Below are 19,372 nucleotides of genomic sequence, written 5' to 3'. Positions count from 1 at the left end.
ATGAGCTACTCGTGGGATCAGCGTGTTGAATTCATCGTCCGTCACATGTATGGTAAGTCTGAGAAGGAGATGGTTGTTGAAAAAAAACACCCAAACACACACACACATACACACACATATACGCATATTAAAACACAGACTCACAATTTCACCAGCACCAGGTGCAGAACATATTTCGTCAGCAGGCGTTAATTGATAGTTGTTGATGGTGATCTAGTTGCGCCATTTGAATAATGAGCTCCGGGAACGAAAGGAAGGGAACCTTCTGGGAAGAAACATCGCGCTTCGAATCCTTTGAGCGTCGGAGAGGATTGCTAATTACTTGATACACTATTCATCGTCCCGATGAGCCTTTCTATTCTTTATGGAAAGTGAGCTTTCTCCGTTAGCTTTTGGCGCTCGAGCGAAGGCTGTGGATTATTAATTAATCGCACTCCGAGACGCCCCAAAGATTTGATGGATAAGGTGGGATTAGCGATGCCACAGCGAGCAACAATAAGCAAACCCGGTCAACCCGGGCCTCGGCTGGGCTGCGATAAAAATACTGCACCCAAATGCCTAAACAAGGACAGCGGAACAAGGAATCATCCATGCGGTCGAACCTCGTAGCGTCCGAGGGAACCCTGGCCCGAGGATCTAGCGGTTTTTTGTTCTAAAATTAAAACATTAAAATGTTGATTTCGAAACGCCGGTACCGAACCAACATCGTGCAGAGACCACAAGGAGACAATCACCGTCGCCAAGAAGCGGGGGGAAAAAAGGACGAACAAGAAGAGATTTAAATAAGATTAATGTAATACAAAGGAGAAAAATGTACATTTCTCAGTTTCCGAGGTCGCCTCACCCCCGTCCCACCGCCAAGCGTGACCTCGGAGCAACACAAAAGAGCGCACGAGGCACCAGGAAGCGGCACGCGGCAGAAAGTGAACAAAATGTTGCTAATTTTAATTTGGCCCGGCACCCAATTATTTTTATAATCGCAAACACACCGCGCGACATACCCCGGGCCAGCGCTGCCAATCTGCCGAGCCGAAAACGGGCAGAAGATGGTTCCGCTTTCTCTGGTCATCCGAAGAGAAGGGGGGAAGTTGGAGGGAGGCGTAGGCCACCTTTTTCCCGGGATCGACCGACGGGCCTGGTCGGATTCTGATTGCGTGACCATTTCGTGACATGCCCGGCCCCCGGTAATTGTGTTTATGTCCGCAATTAATGACGGCGACGGACGGTGGGTTGATGGGCGGTTTTGCTTACCCCACCCGTCAGGGAAATGATCACCCTGGTAGTTGTCTTCGGCGGTGCGAGGTGATATGTCACCCGCAAGGAAGCGAGAAATCACTCCCTTTATGCCAATGCAAGAAATAAGACGCTACGGAAATGGAACGACGTTGCTGAGGAGCTATTTTTAGGTGCTTCTTAATTGTAATGTTTATTATCAAACACAGATGAGGAAAAAAAAATCCCCGTCGTTAGTTGCGACGACGGCGCTCGGTACGACACATTGTTATTTTCATCATCGCTCAACTAACACAGGCCAAGCATGTACCTTTTTTAAGCGCACTTGAGTAGTGCAATGAAATTATATCACATTTGTTTTATTTTCATTACTCGAGATTTTCATCAAGCTGACTAACGCTTGCTGGTGGGAGTTGCCAGTTGGTTTGCAGAAACAAAACCTACAAAAAACAACCCAAAAACCATTGATCGGCCCCTAAGGAAAGGGCCGCCACTCATGCCAACGACCAATTAGAGCCCGACGCTGCAGCATAAACCGTTGATGCTTTGAATCGAAACGATTCAATTAGGATATGCTGACACAACGGCGTCGCTAAAAAGAAAGCGAAACGTCAGAAAGTTCGCATAGAAAATTAACACGAAACATTGCTGTTCTGTCGGTGGAACGCGTATAGCGATGGAAAAACTTACCCCTGCCCTGCCCTATGAATTAACCCCACTCTAGGGGTTAAAATCTGGCTCGGTTCGGCGAGTTATAGCTACTAATTAAGTCTGCGCTTTTCACGAGTATTGCATGTTTTATTCATGAAATACACGAAGCTCGTTTTGATTTTTCAACCTCGCCAACGTTGCTGCTGTTGTTGCCTGGTATTGGAAACATTTTCTTTTTGAGTTCATGGTGAGATGCAGCGCGATAAACTATATCGAATTAATGTTGTACTAATTTAAATTTAATCGAAGGCACGCAACAACCAGGCGCCTCCATCATGGAGTTAAACAATCCACAAGCGACCAGGCGTCTCCATCGAGGGTAGAACAATCCACAAGCGACCAGGCGTCTCCATAATGAGTCGAACATTTTCGTGCTCTTGGTATTTGGTAGCGCATTTTACAGCCAAATAAAAGCGGAGGAATATTACAAAAATGCATGTTCCGTTAAAATAATACTGCCCCCTCAAATGACACAGCTCGGCACAAAACACCTGTTGCTCGACGATTGGACGATACCGAGCCAGCTGGAAAATTTCCCACTCCTCCAGAACTGGATGCTGGTGTTCGGCTCGTCTGCGATGCAACACTGTTCAACCGCAACGTGACGATTAAAGAAATTGCCAGCCGACGCAGAGCAGAAGCATAGTTCGGGGATCCGAGAAGTGCACAACATCCACAATATTCAAACAATAATATTAGCATGAAACGAGCATATGACAGCGATGGTCTTTTTCTTCTCTCATCATAAAGGGTAAATAAAATCAAATAAAATAAAATAGGTAATGGGCAGCTCCGCGTGAGTAAGTCGCTTTGCGATACCCCTTTTTCAACGTTTGTTGTTTTAATCCCTGTCAGAAGAGAGCATTACAATAGACAATCTAGTCCGCCCCTCGTCAAACGGGTGATTCCACGGTAACCTAATCCGTTTCCCCGGCCGCAGTTTAGGAAGGAAAAACATATCGAATCAACCGATCCGCAAACGGAAAATCGTGCACCGCAAGGCACAGCCTGCTGCCAGGGCTCTCGAGTCAAGCTTTACCGGCACCGGTACAACGGTCAATGCAAAAATTCAAAACAACACAAAAGCTAAAATGGTGGCCTTTTTCTTTTTCACTTGTTGGAAAGTGAGTCCTAGGGTTGCCGGCTTTAACGCGTCGGTTGCTTTACAGCGCACACGAGGAACTGCGTTGAAGCTCTGACTCATGACTGACTATAGCTTTGATGGCTGGCCAGGAGTGTAGGGGCAGGACTGGCGGAAGAGGGCCTCGGTGAATCTTGGTAGCGCGACCTTTGACTTTTAACCAATTCCGAGAGCTACCTTCGCCCGGGCTCCGAGCAGAAACTTCCGAACATTTTTGCGACGCTCGCCCCGCCAACGCTCGAGCCTTTTCCCGCTCAACCGCACACCGCCCTGTCGGTCCCCAGCTCAAACAACCCTGTTTCCTCCCTAGTATGGCACCGCTTCGCAGTTTGCCTCGCGGTGTGTTTTTCTCGACGCCGAGATAGTACCGCCACCGGGCGGTTTGTAGAATTTTCCACTTTCCACCGAAGCAGCACATCATCGGGTGCGAGTGAAGGAGGGCGGCGAATTGTTACTGACCAGTTCGCTGACAACAAAGAATGCAGTAGCCCTAAAAAGAAGCCGCCAAGTTGTTTTAGGATAAATCATACAACCCTGTGGCATTGGTTGTGTGTGCGAGTGAGGTAATACTTTTCCGGCATCGCTTGTCCTTGCTCGGCTCATCAATCTCAGCACTTCGGGACGCCGATGGGCACTGAGAAAACAAACGGCCGCAACCAGAGCTTAGAACACGCAGCGCTGTCAGTTGTATTTTATTATTTTGTTTTCTCGCGAATGTTCAGTACTGTAGGAGCGAAATCAGCACACAACGACATATCCGGCTGTATTCCATGCTCTCCTGGAAAAACAATCCACCCCCGAATTCCTACGAATATCCATCGAAACACTGAGCGTTACCGTGGAAAGCAGGAGTGACAGCGTTTATTGCAATGGAAAACAAAAGCACTGGAATGAATTTTAACGTAATCAGAAAATAATCTTCACTTAATAGATGAACAATTCCGGACATGAATTGGAGCACCGAAGCTTGCTTGGATTGGACGGAAGAACAACTTGTTGCCATGGAGTCCGCCACTTGATCCACGATCCATCCGGAAGGATTATTATCTCGGTTGTAATGCAATTTCTTCGGCAAAGTAAATCAGAACGAAGCCCGGCCGGTGAGAGGTTGTAAGCGTTCAGTTTATCTATCTTTCACTTTGATATTTGAAACCGTCCCAATGGTAAAGGAACGTTCTGCTCGCCGTATGACCTTTCCGCATTCGGTCTTGGACTATAGAAAACCCGGTCCAATCGTTCCGATTTCCTCAGGAAGCAGGAAACTGGGATGCGGTGAAGGTTCAATTTCCGTTAGTAATTTCCCCCCGTCGTCGGAGAAACGCGTTGCTGAAAAGAAGTTGTTTCAGCCGGCAAATTAAATACGTGAGACGCATAAAGCCGCCGCCGTTTACGGAGTGGCGTAATGAAGTGGAACGCTGCTGCCCACGGACGGCCAATTTCCGAGAATTAAGGATGAAAGTTATACGCATCCTTCCTGAACAAGCATCCCGTTTGTCCCGTAAATCTTTTCCTCGCGGGAAACATTCCTGCCGCCATATTTGGCATAGTTTAGAATACCTTGCCACAACCTGGAATGCACTAGCACTTGCATTGGTGCAGATTCAAAGTTTAGGGAAAAAAGCTTTTGCTTGAAATTGCTCGAAATGTAATTAAAAAACTTCTATCCACTTTTCCATGCTGTGGTAGTGGACGTTGGTCAATTTGATAAAACCAATGGTTGACCATATCCAAAAAGTTTTTCTATGCAACTATTGCTGCGACACTCATTGACCTTTTGTCCGCCAGTTCTCGCCACCCATTGCTTCTAATGACCCTTGCCCCTACATGCTGAAAAATGTATCAATACTTTGACAAAAATTACTTTGGCAGTCGAAAAACAAACTCGCCAAATCGAACAAGGTAACAAAATTCCAACTGTCAAACGAATGTACTCACCGACCACTTGAAGCGCGGGTAGGAGTCGTTCGATATTCGATATATATTTTCTTCTTATTTAATCTACCCTTCAGCGTCCCATTGGAGAGTTTTCATTTTTGTTTTTCCTCGCTCCTGCCACCGATAAACGATACTTTACCTTCTAATGGAGCTCCCCGTACGTACATCAGAGTACATTTTGACAAGTTGATTAAATTGAATTAAATCGCTTTACGAGAAATTGCTCCTCCGATTGCTTCGATGCAATGACGAGGAACAACGCGTCGGTAATGGTGCCCCGGTATCGTCAGCCATTATGAGTGGGCATCATCAAGGCAGGCCTAGTCGTCCTAAAATTCGACACCGCGTGGAAACTATGGGGCGCGCATCAAAAGCTCGTTAAAATTTCATCTTTTCCCGAAATGAACACCGACCCGAAACCATGTGTCATTGTGTGTTTTCTTGCGAGCGAAAAGAAAGGCAAAGGCGATGCGTACGAAGCCAACGAGATGTTAACGCGGAAACCTATCGAACACAACGCGCTGAAGCAGGATTTTCCGTATGGCAAAGGGTAATTTTTCCCACACAGGCATCACTCACTCAGCGGTTCCTTGCCGCCCATTAGATCCGTATCGAAATTTATATCAAGCGAAAATCGATCCCCGAAAAACATTAGGAATTTAGAACCGACGCTAAATCGCGCCATGTAAAAAATTCTCTTCAAAGTACCAAAAAGAACGGAGTCTTTAAGTGTGGAGTAAGTTGATGGTATCCTCATCAGAACCATCGTCCAATGCTATCCACACCGACTTATCGGAATGAAGACGAATAATAAAATACTTCCTAACGGCCCAACGGTTGGATAAGGAATATTTTAAGTAGATTGGGATTGGGAAAAGCCCTTGAAACTCGTTTTGCAAACAAATGTTGATTACAGTGTGCCAATCACAGAAAGACTGTTCAACACATCAGATACTAATGGTTCAATTAGTTAATTAATTAGAGTGAAAGTTTTGCTTTGGCATTTTCTTCTGCGTCAAAAATATTGCGCAAAGTCAAACCGTCCCTTCTCCTTCGCTGGGTACAGGAGCAACAAAAATGAAGATGTAAAGTATTTCCGACGTCGAGAAGCGGTACGTAGCAAGTTGGTAAAAGTAAAGGAAACCCCATTTTCGGCTGGGAAACATGCTGCGTGGAAAGTCAGCCCCCGTGGGTACAAACAACGGATCGATCCGTTCTCGGTATTTTCTTCCGATATGTTTCCAATAGGGTTGGGCCGACTCTTTTTTTCCCTATTCAGATACCGACCCGCCAGGCGGGTGGTCGACTAACCGTTAACGTGGCGCAAGGGATTGTTTTGCCTGCAAACTTTCTCCAAAGCCTAATGTGCTTTAAGGAGGAAATTAATTAAACGCATGTACCTTGGGAATCAGCCGACGAACATGATTACAGTAGTCCCCAAATCCAAATATAACAAAAACACTAAATATCACTCACCTACGTTTTCTAACGCACTTCGTTTGCTTTCTCCATTGCAGACATTGACAACAATGGCTTCCTGGACAACAACGATTTCCAGTGCATGGCTCTCCGTGCCACCGTCATCGAAGGCAAGGGCGACATCAACCCGGCCCGTCTGCAGGAATACAAGTTCATCATGAAGTCGCTCTGGGATGAGATCTCCGCCCTTGCCGATTTTGACAAGGTACGTTTTTTTTTTGCTGTTCCCATCGAACCAAAGAAAAAGTAAAAGCAAACACTAGAATTACATATTGGAATCCTCCCGGCTGGGGAAAACAAACAAACGTTCCCTCGCTGTTCACACCTTCTGACCGGTTGGAGTTCGCAGCTCATTTATATCATTCCCGGCAGCAACCTGTTGACCTCGCGCGTTCCATTCCTGTAGCTCGACTATGGCCCCGTATCGTTCGACTTAAATCTGGCTTTTGGAGAGAAACTTAAGTTATTAAAATATACCAAAAACCATTTAAACATCGGCAGTCCTATATCTTACCATCGTTTGTTGTGCGGAACGTGACAATTTTCTGTTTTCCTCCCACCGACTCTCAGCTGTTCTGCAACCGAAGGAAGAAAGTTTTCCAACTTCTTCTTCATCGGTTCCACTACATACCGTTTCACTCCCCCACTCGGCTGCCCACTTGTTTACCGGCAGTTGTTTTCCTGTTTTTCTTCTCGCAGGCAATATTTTAGTTGCCCCCCAGCGCGTCCGGGTCATATGGAAACTGCAAAAAAGAAAGTCGAACAAAACAAAATGGCATCTTGAGTGGCTTGTTCACCTTGGGGGATACGTTTTTCTCTTTACTATCCTCAAACTCGATTGTTCTCTTGTTGTTTTTTCTCCCTTGGGTTCGCTTGCATCCCGATGAGTTCCTAGCGCTGGTGTACTGTTTATTTGTACCTCTTGCCATTTACTTTTCCTCTTCGTGGTATTTTTGTTTTCCTCACGGTTATTCTCGCTACGACGGCGTTTTCCATGCGTCGATAGTAATTGATCAGCGCCAATGGTTATCCTTACGCGAAATAATTATCGCACCGTTGTTAAACGTCTGGTTAGGAGGAAAACGGAAGAGCCAACTTTTTCACGCACAATCGAGTCGATCGCGTGCACGGCAACACCACCCGGTCCCTTTCGAAACCTGAAGCAAGTCCCGGAAAGAAGTGCTTCTTGGCCACACCAGCCGGAGATCTTAATAAAGCCGGGACTAATTGTTTTGCACGTTTCCTTCGACCGTTTATAATTCTAACACGACCCAACGTGTCCGTTAGCGTCCGTTATTCGATCGGCTGCTGCAAGCAATTAAACCAATTACCGCGGCTGAAGAAGTAGTCGCCATTAGCGGCGGCGTTTACAATCGCTTGAATTCATCGCTATCGATTTGGAGAGTTTTACACGATTGGCGATTCCGCCAATTGGAAAATGGCGCCATAGTTCCAGGGTTTGCACTATCCTCTCTTACCTGGAGCGGAATTTATGATGAGGAGAACGGTCCAATTAACGCTGTTGTGACAGCAATTCTTGTCGGTGCCCTTTCCTACCCAACCGTCGAAACTCTGAGGATCGTCTCAATAAACCGGACCGGTCGTTACGCTTTCAAATCTTCGCTCACAAACGGGCGAAGGTGGAAGAAGATGATGATGATGATTTTATTTGTTTACCGTTCTGCAACCCACCAACCCACCCACACACGCACGGTATACATCGTCATTGAGTGCAGAAGAGTAAACAACATTTCCCAGATCGAAATTCCCAGCGCACCGCCGAATCCGCCAAAATGCAGGGAGGAATCTACCCCCGCCTTTGGAGTGTAAAACTCGGACAAGGTTTGGAGGAGAGACTACTCCACGTTTCGGGTTGCAATGGGCCGCCGGGAGGATTTATTTACTTTTACAATTTATATTACGCGGCTCATAATCGTTTTCCAAACTGCCTCCTCCTCGGCCTGCCATTAACACCGAACCTGTGCTAACGTGTGGCGAGCGTCGGTGTGTGCGTGCATCTGTGAAACGCCAGCGGTTTTGGGACACGTAAATCACTCCGACCTCCGGCACTGGCCCTGGCTTAGGGCCCAAAACCACTTATCACCGTGAACCGGACGGGACGTCAACCGAACGAACGCGATGTACGCACTCTGTCGTTGGCGTGTTGCGTATATTTCGAGACGGTCCAGGGTTCCCGGGACCGGTTGGAAACCACAGTTTCTGATGGAAACCAGCCACTGACAGACGGCCACACAAGTTAAACTCAGCAGAAAACTCCTAACCTAAGCTAACATTCCCCGTTCCCGCGTTCGCGAGGGGAAGTAACTTCCCTGTGCCAATTGTCTCTTCACTTTAACCTCATCTGCTACTGTTACTATCCAATTGCGTTCTCTTTCTGATGCACTTTTTCGATGTTTCGCTCTTCTTCCCGCAGGATGGCAAAATCACCACCGAGGAGTTCAAACAGGCCGTCAAGCAGACCTGCGTCGGCAAGCCCTACTCCGAATTCCCGAAGGTAAGTTTCCACCCACCGACAGCAAGCTTTCCATTGGGGTTTTTTCCTTTTTTTCTTACTTTTAAATTAAAGCTGTATAAAAATTTGATAACCGTCGACGCAATCGAGAAGGGCCAATCGGTCAAGGCATTGAAAATGCATGGAAAACCGTTCCGTTGGAGAAGCACCTTCAACCGGGCGCTTTTCTTTGCTCCTTTTGTTTCGGACGAACATTTACAACATTGGATCCACGAATTGTGAGATGTACACCGAAAGAGCGCAGAAACAAAACCGATTCCGTCGTGTCGGATCATGGGCTTTTATTTTGTGTTTCTGGTTCGTCGCCCTTCGCAACATCCTTGCCCTTCACCCGCCGGTCCCATAAACTGTGGCTAAAATGTGTATATATACATTTGAAAGTCTGTCGTCAAAGGGCCTGCAGGCCTGTGCTGTTCCAGCTGACATCCAGCGGCACATTTATACATATTTGATCGAGTTGGAAGCGGACCCGGGGATGTCAAACGGGCTGCCCGTTTTCCACTCTATGGTTTTCTATGAAGCGCACTCCGCGCGACGATTAATGGCCATGGGAGGTTCCGCGGAATCCCGGGGCGCGGACATTCTCCCCCAGCTTAAAGGTTCACGTTCACCGAACCCGTTCGACCCCGTGTTACACACGCAGGAGGTTGAAGGATTCACAAAAGTTGGTTTCATTTCACTTAAACGTGCTGAATTTCAGTTAACCATTCACACATATACACGCCCCCCGTGATTCCTCACGCACGCGGGGGGTGGCTAAACTAGCAAAACTTTGCCCCACGGTTGATTATCTTCCGTTAGAGAACTACGGTGAACAACATTAACTTTACGTTTTTGTTTGAGAACGCCGGACGAGAGAAATGGTTAGAACAATGGTACGCTCCAACGCGAGAGCAGTTGAAGCAAAATAAATTAAAATAACTGTTGGCAATGTGCTGTATTTGTAGAAGTAGAGTGAAAAACTGAACCTTCGATACAGGGTAACGAGAGTTTTAATTTGAAAAAAAAATGCTAAGATTGGACAATTATTCTTTCTATTGCCAAAAGAGTTAGAACTAATGTATATTTCTATGTATTATAAAATGATAAAAAGAATTGTAACCTCTATGAGTTATAGTAAAGAGTAGAAAAGTTAATAAAAGTTAGCAAATTCTAAAAGATACAAAAAAATTAAAAAAAAAAGTACAAAAGTCATGAGTAGCTTAGTATCCATGTTCACTGGAATTCCCGAATGGGAAAACATTATTATTGGAGTAGTATTTTTCTTGTGCATTATTGGATAGTGTTCCTTATACCATACAAACGAGGCAAACGAACCTAAAAAATAGGATTTCATGGAGAACAATACACTTGTTTGACTCAGCATTTCCTTTCGTCGAGGATTAATAGTTTGTAGTAGAAAGTATCCGGTTTTGTTTATAAAATATATCATGGGAGAAGATAAAATTTTTATATATTACACTGTAACTGAAGGACCGAGCTTAGGCACGTTGATTGCTATTCGATTTCACTTCCAACCAGCTCCCTTGACTTGGCTTCGGCTGGTATTGGTTGAGGTATGTAATTTAGCAAAACATGTAAAACGCCCTCGGAACAGCTGCCCCATCGGATTAGCAGTCGCAGTGGAATTGATGCAGCTGTCCATCAAACTGACACCGGACCGTAATTGGGATCTCAGGGGTGGTGCCGTGCTATTGCGCTGATGTGCAATCGTCGATTTGCTGTCGGCTAAAATTACCGCCTACACACGGAAGCCCCTTTCAAGGCCCCCTCTCCGTCCTCAGCCGTTTCGTCCGTTAAACTTTCCCGGCCGAGCCTGTTGAAAGCCTAACCACATCCGACAAATTCGAACGATGGCAAACTTTTCCGGTGTCGGGATGAGCTCGATTCGATTTGCGCGTACATTGTCTGCCCCATCAAGGGTCCGTCCCTCGGTGCGCTGAAACCGACGGCAAGGATTCCGTTCTTTTGGGCGGGCAAAGTTTAAAATAACACACTTCCAATAACAGCAAAGTCACGTTGGCTGCAAGAAAGCGCACACGTAAACTTTTCCGGTAGACACAACATGGCGGAAGTTTCATCGTGCGTGAAGGGGTGCGGTTTAATTGGAAGGGCCATTATCGAAAGCTCGTGGCCATAAAATATCGTACAACCTCACGACGACAACGCGTCATTACGTCGCGGTCCGATATCGGTTTCAATAGCGACGGTACGTAAATTAAGATTCTGCAACGAATGCCATGCCGAATTCTGCCCTATTGTCAATGTTATTGCATGGCATTGTTCCTGCCATGAATCTCCCATTTCACGGCCAAGTGATTAAATCACGACATTTACGTGGAATCGATTGCATCCATGTTACTGCGGTCTGTTAATTCGATCATTCTCATTCGCCAACTGCAGGCAAGCACCAGGGTTTCGTGAACTACCCGAGGGTTTCGGAGACCAGTTTCGTAGAAACCGCAAGGCTCCCTCTCTCCTTCCCCTGTCCTCCTTTTCATATTGCTGTTTAAATCAATCCGTCCATCCGTCCCACTCGAGGCTGGTATGTTTCGCCATCGAAACTCCGAACCGAACCGAAATTCTATTGGTTTCATATTCCGGTTCCACGTTTGTTTATCCGGGTCGCGGTCGTTTCATCCAGAAAGCCGTAGCCCGACCCCGTTAAGTGCGGGTGGCCATCTTCGGTCGGGGAGGCGGAAATACTCTGGGGAAAGGAGCCGTAAAATTTGATACTTTATTAAACTGTTTGTATAATCCACATGCGGCCCATTGCGATTGTTATTCCTTCTTTTTTCCCCTTTGTACTGGATAACCTGGGAACAACGAAACGAACAACGGGAGCAACTTGAAAAAAACCAGTAAATGGAGGTGCCTGGTCCTTTGTACGGAACATGGTCGATAATCATTCGTCCGTTCGTCTGCGTTAGTAAATTGTCTTTCGCTGAATCTACAAAAATGTTGAAGAAAAAATTAAGATAATTAAAAAAGTAAAACGCCTAAAAAAATTTGAGTTATGATGCCAAGCAATCGAGAAAATTAAAACAAAATAACCGCTTCTCGTTGGAAGTTCATCATTGGCGCAATATTCAGACAATAAACACCACGTGTCGGTGCTTGCTCCCCAAACATCCATCTTGATGCCACGTGTCTTGGGTCCGTCTGAGCATATGTTCCCCACTTGAATAGTGTTTCTCGAAGCGGACATCATCTCACATCGATACTCTGGTTGCGGCCACCTTATTAACGATCAAAATGTAAACGATTCCCATTCCGTCTCACATTTTTATCGGTTTTGACAATGCCGTGGAAGCGTTGGAGCGTTTTTGGGGCCTTTCGTTTTGTACATTCCCACTAGCGCTCGTCCCATTCCACCACCGCGAAGCGGAAGCAACAAGAAGAAGCTAAAAATATTCCCCCCAAAACCCCAAGGGCCGTGGGAAATGTCTTCGTCGTGGAAGGAGGAAAAAGAAACGAAGATACAAACATGAAACATAAACACATTTCTTTTCACTCGTCCGGGACCGACGGGTGGTGTGTGGTTCCGGTGCAGAAGTATTGTCTTTTGAATTTCAATCTTCAATCTAAAAATTTAAAACGACAACCAAGACACGCAACGCAAAACATTCCAACGGGCAAAACAGCGGCGACCGAAACGCCGTCAAGGCTGACAATCTCCCCCTCCGAATTGTAATGACAAAATATCTCACAAATCCTCTTTAAAAAAAAAAAGAAGAAAAACGAGAAGTCACCAAACGATAGCATTATTATGCGAACAAGTAAGGCAAGGCCGGCCAAGGTGGGTGGAAGAAGATCGGACGGCTACTCATTCGGAAAGCATCAGTACATAAATTAAAATTTATGATGGCCCGTACAACACGATCCTACGACGGGTTCGCGCTCGGCATGATGAACACCACGACGGGTTCTGCCCGTGGACACGACAGGTTCTCTCGTACGCAACGCTAATTTCACACAACACAACGCTGCGAAGGAAAATACATATATTTTTCAACCGCCTTCTGCTCTTTATGTTCAGCGTTTGGTCGTAAAATAAAAGTTGAACGAGGAAGTAGACCGTTTGGCCTAAGTTTGACCTATAGATTGTAGTTAGTAGCAACTATGAATATTCTGGTCAAACTATTTGATTGAAAGTGCTTCTATATTACTACAATTTACTCACTTCCTTTAAAGTGATCACTTTAGAATTTCAAGTCCCTCTGGAATATGTAATTCCGAGGGGTTAACTCATTTCGTGGATGTATAAACACGCCGGTTGCATCTGCATCCTTTCAAAGCGGCGAGCATTTGCAGATTCTTCCTTCGGCGTTTCAGAAATAATTCACCCAAAGTACAATAAACGTACGCAAATCCGGTAACGATCTCCCAAGTAACCTCGCCAAACATTGGGGGAAGTTTTCCTTTTCTCCGTTGCTTGGCTCCGTCCTCCCTAAGATCACCCGGCACAAGGTCGCCCGAAATTGAATCGTTTACCCTGACCACTAATTCGATCGGCCAAACGCGATGATGCTATCGCGATCGGTGTCTCGTAGCGTTCCCCACGCTTAAAATTCATATAAATAACCGGGTCACAACGCCACAGAGCCAACCGTGGTTAAACCGTGGGCCCGTTTCTGCCCCGGGAGGAGATGGATCGCATAAATCTCGTGAGACACACAAAGGTCCTCTGGTGTCTGGTGCCCCCCTGTTCGTTGCCGTTCAGAAAATTTGCTTCCACTCGATCGCAATGGTTGGTAATCGATGGACGCAAATGGTTAAAAATCAGCAAGAATTCTCCTAAAAAGCAGCCACGACTTCGGGCACGGAATGGGGATGTTAGGGAACTCTTTCCCTAATGCTGCTCCTACTAAAAGCAGTTAAATAGCCAGTCAAAATCAATGCTTCTGCTGCTTTGACCTCAAGCAACGTTGGCGGCAGGTCTTCGATATGGCCATATGGCAATGGGAAGGCTCCTCTTGTTCACTTGGCTGTAGTTTAAAACGGGCTGCGGGGGGAGGGAATTTTCCTTGCCATCATAAATCTTCCACACAATATACTGGCCTGGCGTAAAATGACCATTCTGGTGTCGGAGCCGGGCAAAAATCGGAGTCCACCCTAAAACATAAAGCAGGCAGGCCTGCATTTTTCCAACAGTGACCGTTTTGCTCCCTCCTTCCCGGGTACAAATCGTGGAGCTTGTGGAGACACTGAGCATTGAATGTCGCCTTTGAAATACCACGCCACGAAAATCGACGCCATGCCAGAAAATAGAAAAGAAGAAAACTTCTCGCTCTTTCTTGGCCGCCGGTGAACAAACGCAATGCGGAAGCACCGTTTGCAAATGTGCAAATTGATGGCATGCGATCGGAATGTGCACCGGAAGCCAAGCGCCCCGGAGCTCAGAGGGTAACAGGGGGGAGGAGGGGTTTGTTTTTCAAATGCTCGTTGCCCTGCGAATGCCAAGCGTAAAACTGGTATGAAAAAGGTACCACACACCACATGCCGAATAGTGCTTAAGAAACAGCGAGTGGAATTTCTGATGCCCGTAATCAAATAATTACCAACGAAAAACTACGGGAAAAACTATATTATCTTTAACCCGAAACGACTTTTTGCTCTGCCCACCCTTCGGGGAAGTACCATTCAATGGTGCGTGGAATTATGGAACAGTTTGTGGTAACGTTCCAAGGCTGCAATGCGGCATGCATTAGGTGGTGGAATAGAATTGGAACGGTTTTGTTCCTCCAAGCGATACTTTATGGCGTCGATCTTTTGTCCCTTGATTTATTTTCCTGTTGGCCCGATCTATGTTACGGTTATTAAACAATTTCCAACCTCTTAACCAACTCACGTGGAACGGCACGATAGCGTTTCGTTGGTACTTATTGAAATATAGACTTTCAAAAAACTCCTTATACTCAACTCCAATGTTTGCTTTTTCTCTTATTTCTTCCGTACAGGTAAGTCCGTCGGCTTTGGCCATACACTCCCATACTCCACCAGACCTGAAACGCGACGAAGAGAGATACAAAAAAAAGTGGGTTAGAGAGATAGACGGTGGCACTGAGACTGAACGAAGGTAAGGTGACGAATGTGAGTGTTTCGCCGTCGGGTAGGCAAACGTTGTTTGACGCGGCCGGGAAAATTCACCCGAGAACATCTTCATACTTTTCCGCGAAGGCAAAACGGCACCACGCATCGGGCCACGAACATCCACTGCGAAGGGAAGGGGGGGAAGAAATAGATGGAGTATTAATGCAAAGTAAATATAGAACGCGGAATTTAATTGTTCCACTCTTGGCGCACCCTACAAGCCCCCCCACGGATGAGAGCACGGTGCGCGGGAAGCTTTAGTGGAACAACATGCGTGAAGTTCAGAAATACACGAATCCATTGGCATTTTATGCTAGTGATTTTGGCGTGCACCCTAAATAGGATCGGGACGATGGAAGCTGATGCCGCTAGAGCATAGTATGTGTGTTTTTTCTTTTTTTTTTTTTTTTGTTGCGAAATGAATGCCCACGAGTTCCCGGTATCACGCGCCAAATTCGTGTGGTATTAAATTTGTTTTCCTCTGTGAGAACGATGACATATGATATGCCACCCTTTTTGGATCGCATTTTTTGTAAGATAAACACTGTGGGGCACCGCTTGGTAGCGTGGATATGAGTCATTATAAAGAGCAAAAAAACATCTTTCCAAAACAGACTGCGAAATTAGTTGCATTTTTCAGGAATTGTAATGTTATCGCTATTCTGTATAAATGCATCAGCATGGAAACTTTAAATGTTATTAGTATTTTTACCAATTGAAACTATTGCACAGTTAACCTTCAAAAAGATACCCTAAATGTGTAGCTATGTAGACTTTTATTAGTAAGATCCAAGACCCCTTTTCTATACCCTCAACGTTGAAGCATGGCAACCGTTAGGTTCGTTATGTTTATTGGTTTATTGGCTCGCGGACGCCGAAACCGACGAATAGCCATCAAACCCGTCCGTGCCCCTCCCGTGTTTGTTGGCCGTCAAACTGGTCCGATAAATTTGGCCAGCCGATTCCTCGCCCGAATATGGTCTATGAACTATCGACATTCGTGTATGGTTGTTTCGCGATACTATTCGGGACTTTTTATTTGCGTGACCTCGAACGCCTACCCGTGGGTACTGAAATTGTTTGCTCGATTCGCAATCGACACAGCATGCATTTGCCGGCATCAGCCGGCATTTATGGACCGTTCCTGCAGCAATCTCCAGTACCACCAACTGGCGCGCGATAGTGCGACCCTGGTTTGATTGGGCTGGAAGCCGCGTTTTTGTTACAGAAGGCTTTCATCACAAATGAAAAATTAGCCTTTAAAACATTATCCACTCCTGGGGTTTACCATAATCGATCAATCGTAAAAGTGACATCATGTGAGAGCCCGCTGGCACATCTGATTTTCTGAGGTTCTAATATCACCGTATAGAGGTAATGGGTTTTGTCGGCTTGCTGCGTCATCTAAGCTTGATTTTGTGGTCGCCGTGATGTGTGGTGGTCACATGGTGTTTTCACCGTACGATCAATGTTCTTTATCACAGTGGGGTACATCAGATTAATTTGGTAGGGCGTTTTAATGTCTCGCCACGAGCGTACGTCGCGGATTTCTATATAATTAAACGCGATACTGGTCTATGCTAAACAACATCGATCGGAAAATGCAAGCGGACAACGAAATGGAGGGTGAACCACTAATTTGGAATGCATTAAAAGGTTCTACCATATCGATTTACACTTATTCCATTTATTTCGTTTTCTCCATTAAAGAAGAAATAATTAAAAGCATTGTAACTAATGCTTATGATGATGAAAGATCCTTATCATTATACTAATAAGAAAAAAATAGGAAAATTATTTAATTCGAGCATTTGCTATGCAATAATTGTTAATGGTAGTTTTTCATAATTGGTATCTTGCCAGCAGAAAATTTGGTCAATATTTGTCACACAAGAATTAATACTAAAAAAGGATTTCACTGCGCAATAAGAATAGTAGGAACAAAAAAAAATTAACACTTTTTATGTACCACCGAGTGGCGTCAAAGAGAAAGAGTGATAAATATCGATCAGACGTTATGAGATATTCATCCTAGCACTTAATAGAAAAGCAATAGCAGTTCCTTCGGAATTCCACCCGGCATGGAAACGGATTGTCGTAAACGAAACCTCGCATGCTTGAGTCTGTGTCTATCTCCTAATTATCTCTTCGGCGTCGTTACGAGACAAAACCTCACGAGATGTGGTGAGTGTGATGCATAAACTAATACGGCTTTGCTATCTTTCACTCGCTGGTTCGCTGCACAGGCCATGAAGGCTTTCATTGAGGCCCACTACAAGATGATGGACATCAACAACGACGGTCTGGTCAGCATAGAGGAGTACCGTTACAACTGCATCACCAGAATCGCCGTCGATGACATCAAGCTGGTCGATGACTCGTACAACAGCCTGGTCAGCGTAAGTATCCGCAAACTATGGGAGGGAATGATGCTGTGGAAGATACGAGAAAAAAGACCTCAGCAACGCATTCGAACGATTGAAACGGGGATCGGCTTAGTTGCACAGATTCTATTCACGGTGCTAATACGCGATTTAACCGTTTTACCGTCACCACGAACAGGATGAGGACAACAAGCGCGGTGGCATGACCCTGGAGAGATACCAGGAACTGTACGCCCAGTTCCTCGGCAACGAGAACCCCAAGTGCCCGGCCATCTTCCTGTTCGGCCCAATTCCAGAATAAATTTGTTCCACCACCAACTCATCAGCTCAAAAGATCAGCATCAACATCTTCAACACACATCCACATAGAGTAGAGTCAGCGTTAAAAAAAAACCAACAGCATCAGTTTACCGTCGCAAATGCAACCGATGGCCACTGACTGCCACGACCAGTCGGCTAGCCGTCGGTGCCACGCTAGATGATTCCACCATCTGCCTGCAACAGTGCGTAGCTATTTATGCTTAGTAAAACATAGCTGAGAAGATGTACCACTAGGGAGGGGACAAATAGAAAACTGCTCCGGGACAACCAACACCAGCACCCGCGGCATAGGCGTTAGGGTCGATTTTCCATTGCAAATCGACTCACGCACACTTTGAACAACAGCGGCAACAACATCCTGATCACAGCAAGAACGGCAACCACCAGCAACCGGACGGAGCCCTTTTGGTACACTTCTCCACATCGTCCCGGTAAAAGAGAAAACAAAACCACACACTGTGCTCTAAATCAACTTCTATCCATCTACGTGCCATCTGTAGATTCGAAAACTAAAACATCTCACCAAACCGTCAAAAGTTTGGAGACTGCACACGTTTGTCTTTTCTTCTTTCTCCCCATTTGATGTGTTCCGATGTTTTGACGAAGCGTAGAGTCAGCGGCAGATAAAAGGGTAGTAGGTCTATCCCCCCGCCGAAAACACGCGTCCCGTGAACCACCAGTCCATCGGACGCCGTCGTTTGGCGGGCGCGCGGGATATGGCTGAAAAGTTAGGCTCAAAGGTGAAAATATAACAGCAACCAACTCTATATGAATCCTAGCATGTAGCGGAGACTTAAAAAAAACAGCAGGAAAACCAAGCAAGAAGGAGGAAAATGCGAAAGATCAGATGCAACTTTCCTCCCTCCTCCCGTTTGCATGGAAAGCGAAGAAGAAGAAACGGAATGGATTTTTCATAATAAAACAATTCATCTACCAACCAAGACCAACAGAGGATGTGAAGCAACTAAATTCCTGCTAAAGAAAAAACAAAGAAAAAAAACAGTACTCTGGCATGTTTGCACCTTGACACTGTCCAGACGCAAAGCGCACTGCATACCAACCTTGCATAACAGCCTAAAAATGTTACCCAACGACTTCAACAACACTAACAAATCAGGATGGTCCCTAAGCCATGGAGCAGTTACTTAACATCGAAAACAAAATAATGAACCGAAGGTTTTCGTTTGCGTTCAAACCGGTCAACCGTCAACCCACCATCCGGAAGGCTTTTGCGGGGAAAAGTAAGACGACAGGGAGAAGGAAAGGAGTTGGATTTACAATCAATCCGCGCCACTCCCTCGGAATTCGTCCAGGGGCTTGGTAGGGCTCCCCGCTTTCTCCCTAAATTCGCGTTGTCGTCTACGCCTTGCAAGATCGTCTTCATGGATGGCATTATTGTTGGCCGGTTCGGAGCCGCCGATTACACCCATTTTTATGCTGCACCATTTTCTGTTGGCTGCAAGCAACAGTAATCAGTTCATCCTGTATCTTCATTTCAAAAACAACATCATCATCCGCACCGATTTCGGGGATTCGCAGGTG

General features: G+C 45.8%; 1 protein-coding gene across 1 annotated transcript; it reads left to right on the top strand.

The window, feature by feature from the left end:
• On the top strand, nucleotides 1–17,810 carry LOC131281270 (sarcoplasmic calcium-binding protein 1). Its single transcript, XM_058310545.1, has 5 exons — nucleotides 1–52; nucleotides 6,538–6,704; nucleotides 8,934–9,014; nucleotides 17,372–17,524; nucleotides 17,688–17,810. The coding sequence occupies exons 1-5, from the start codon at nucleotides 1–3 to the stop codon at nucleotides 17,808–17,810; spliced, it is 576 nt and encodes a 191-aa protein (XP_058166528.1).
• Nucleotides 17,811–19,372: the final 1,562 nt, after the last annotated feature.

This window comes from Anopheles ziemanni, chromosome 2 (genome assembly GCF_943734765.1).
Source record: "Anopheles ziemanni chromosome 2, idAnoZiCoDA_A2_x.2, whole genome shotgun sequence".
Taxonomy (NCBI): Eukaryota; Metazoa; Arthropoda; class Insecta; order Diptera; family Culicidae; genus Anopheles; species Anopheles ziemanni.
Note: the sequence above shows the minus strand (reverse complement) of the source record. Positions and strands in the feature narration are given on the sequence as shown.

Excerpts from the sequence above, each read along its gene's own strand:
- LOC131281270 (XM_058310545.1), top strand. The coding sequence starts at position 1 with ATGAGCTACTCGTGGGATCAGCGTGTTGAATTCATCGTCCGTCACATG. Across the intron at positions 53-6,537 it reads CATCGTCCGTCACATGTATG|ACATTGACAACAATGGCTTC; the intron begins GTAAGTCTGAGA and ends TCTCCATTGCAG. Across the intron at positions 9,015-17,371 it reads CCTACTCCGAATTCCCGAAG|GCCATGAAGGCTTTCATTGA; the intron begins GTAAGTTTCCAC and ends TTCGCTGCACAG.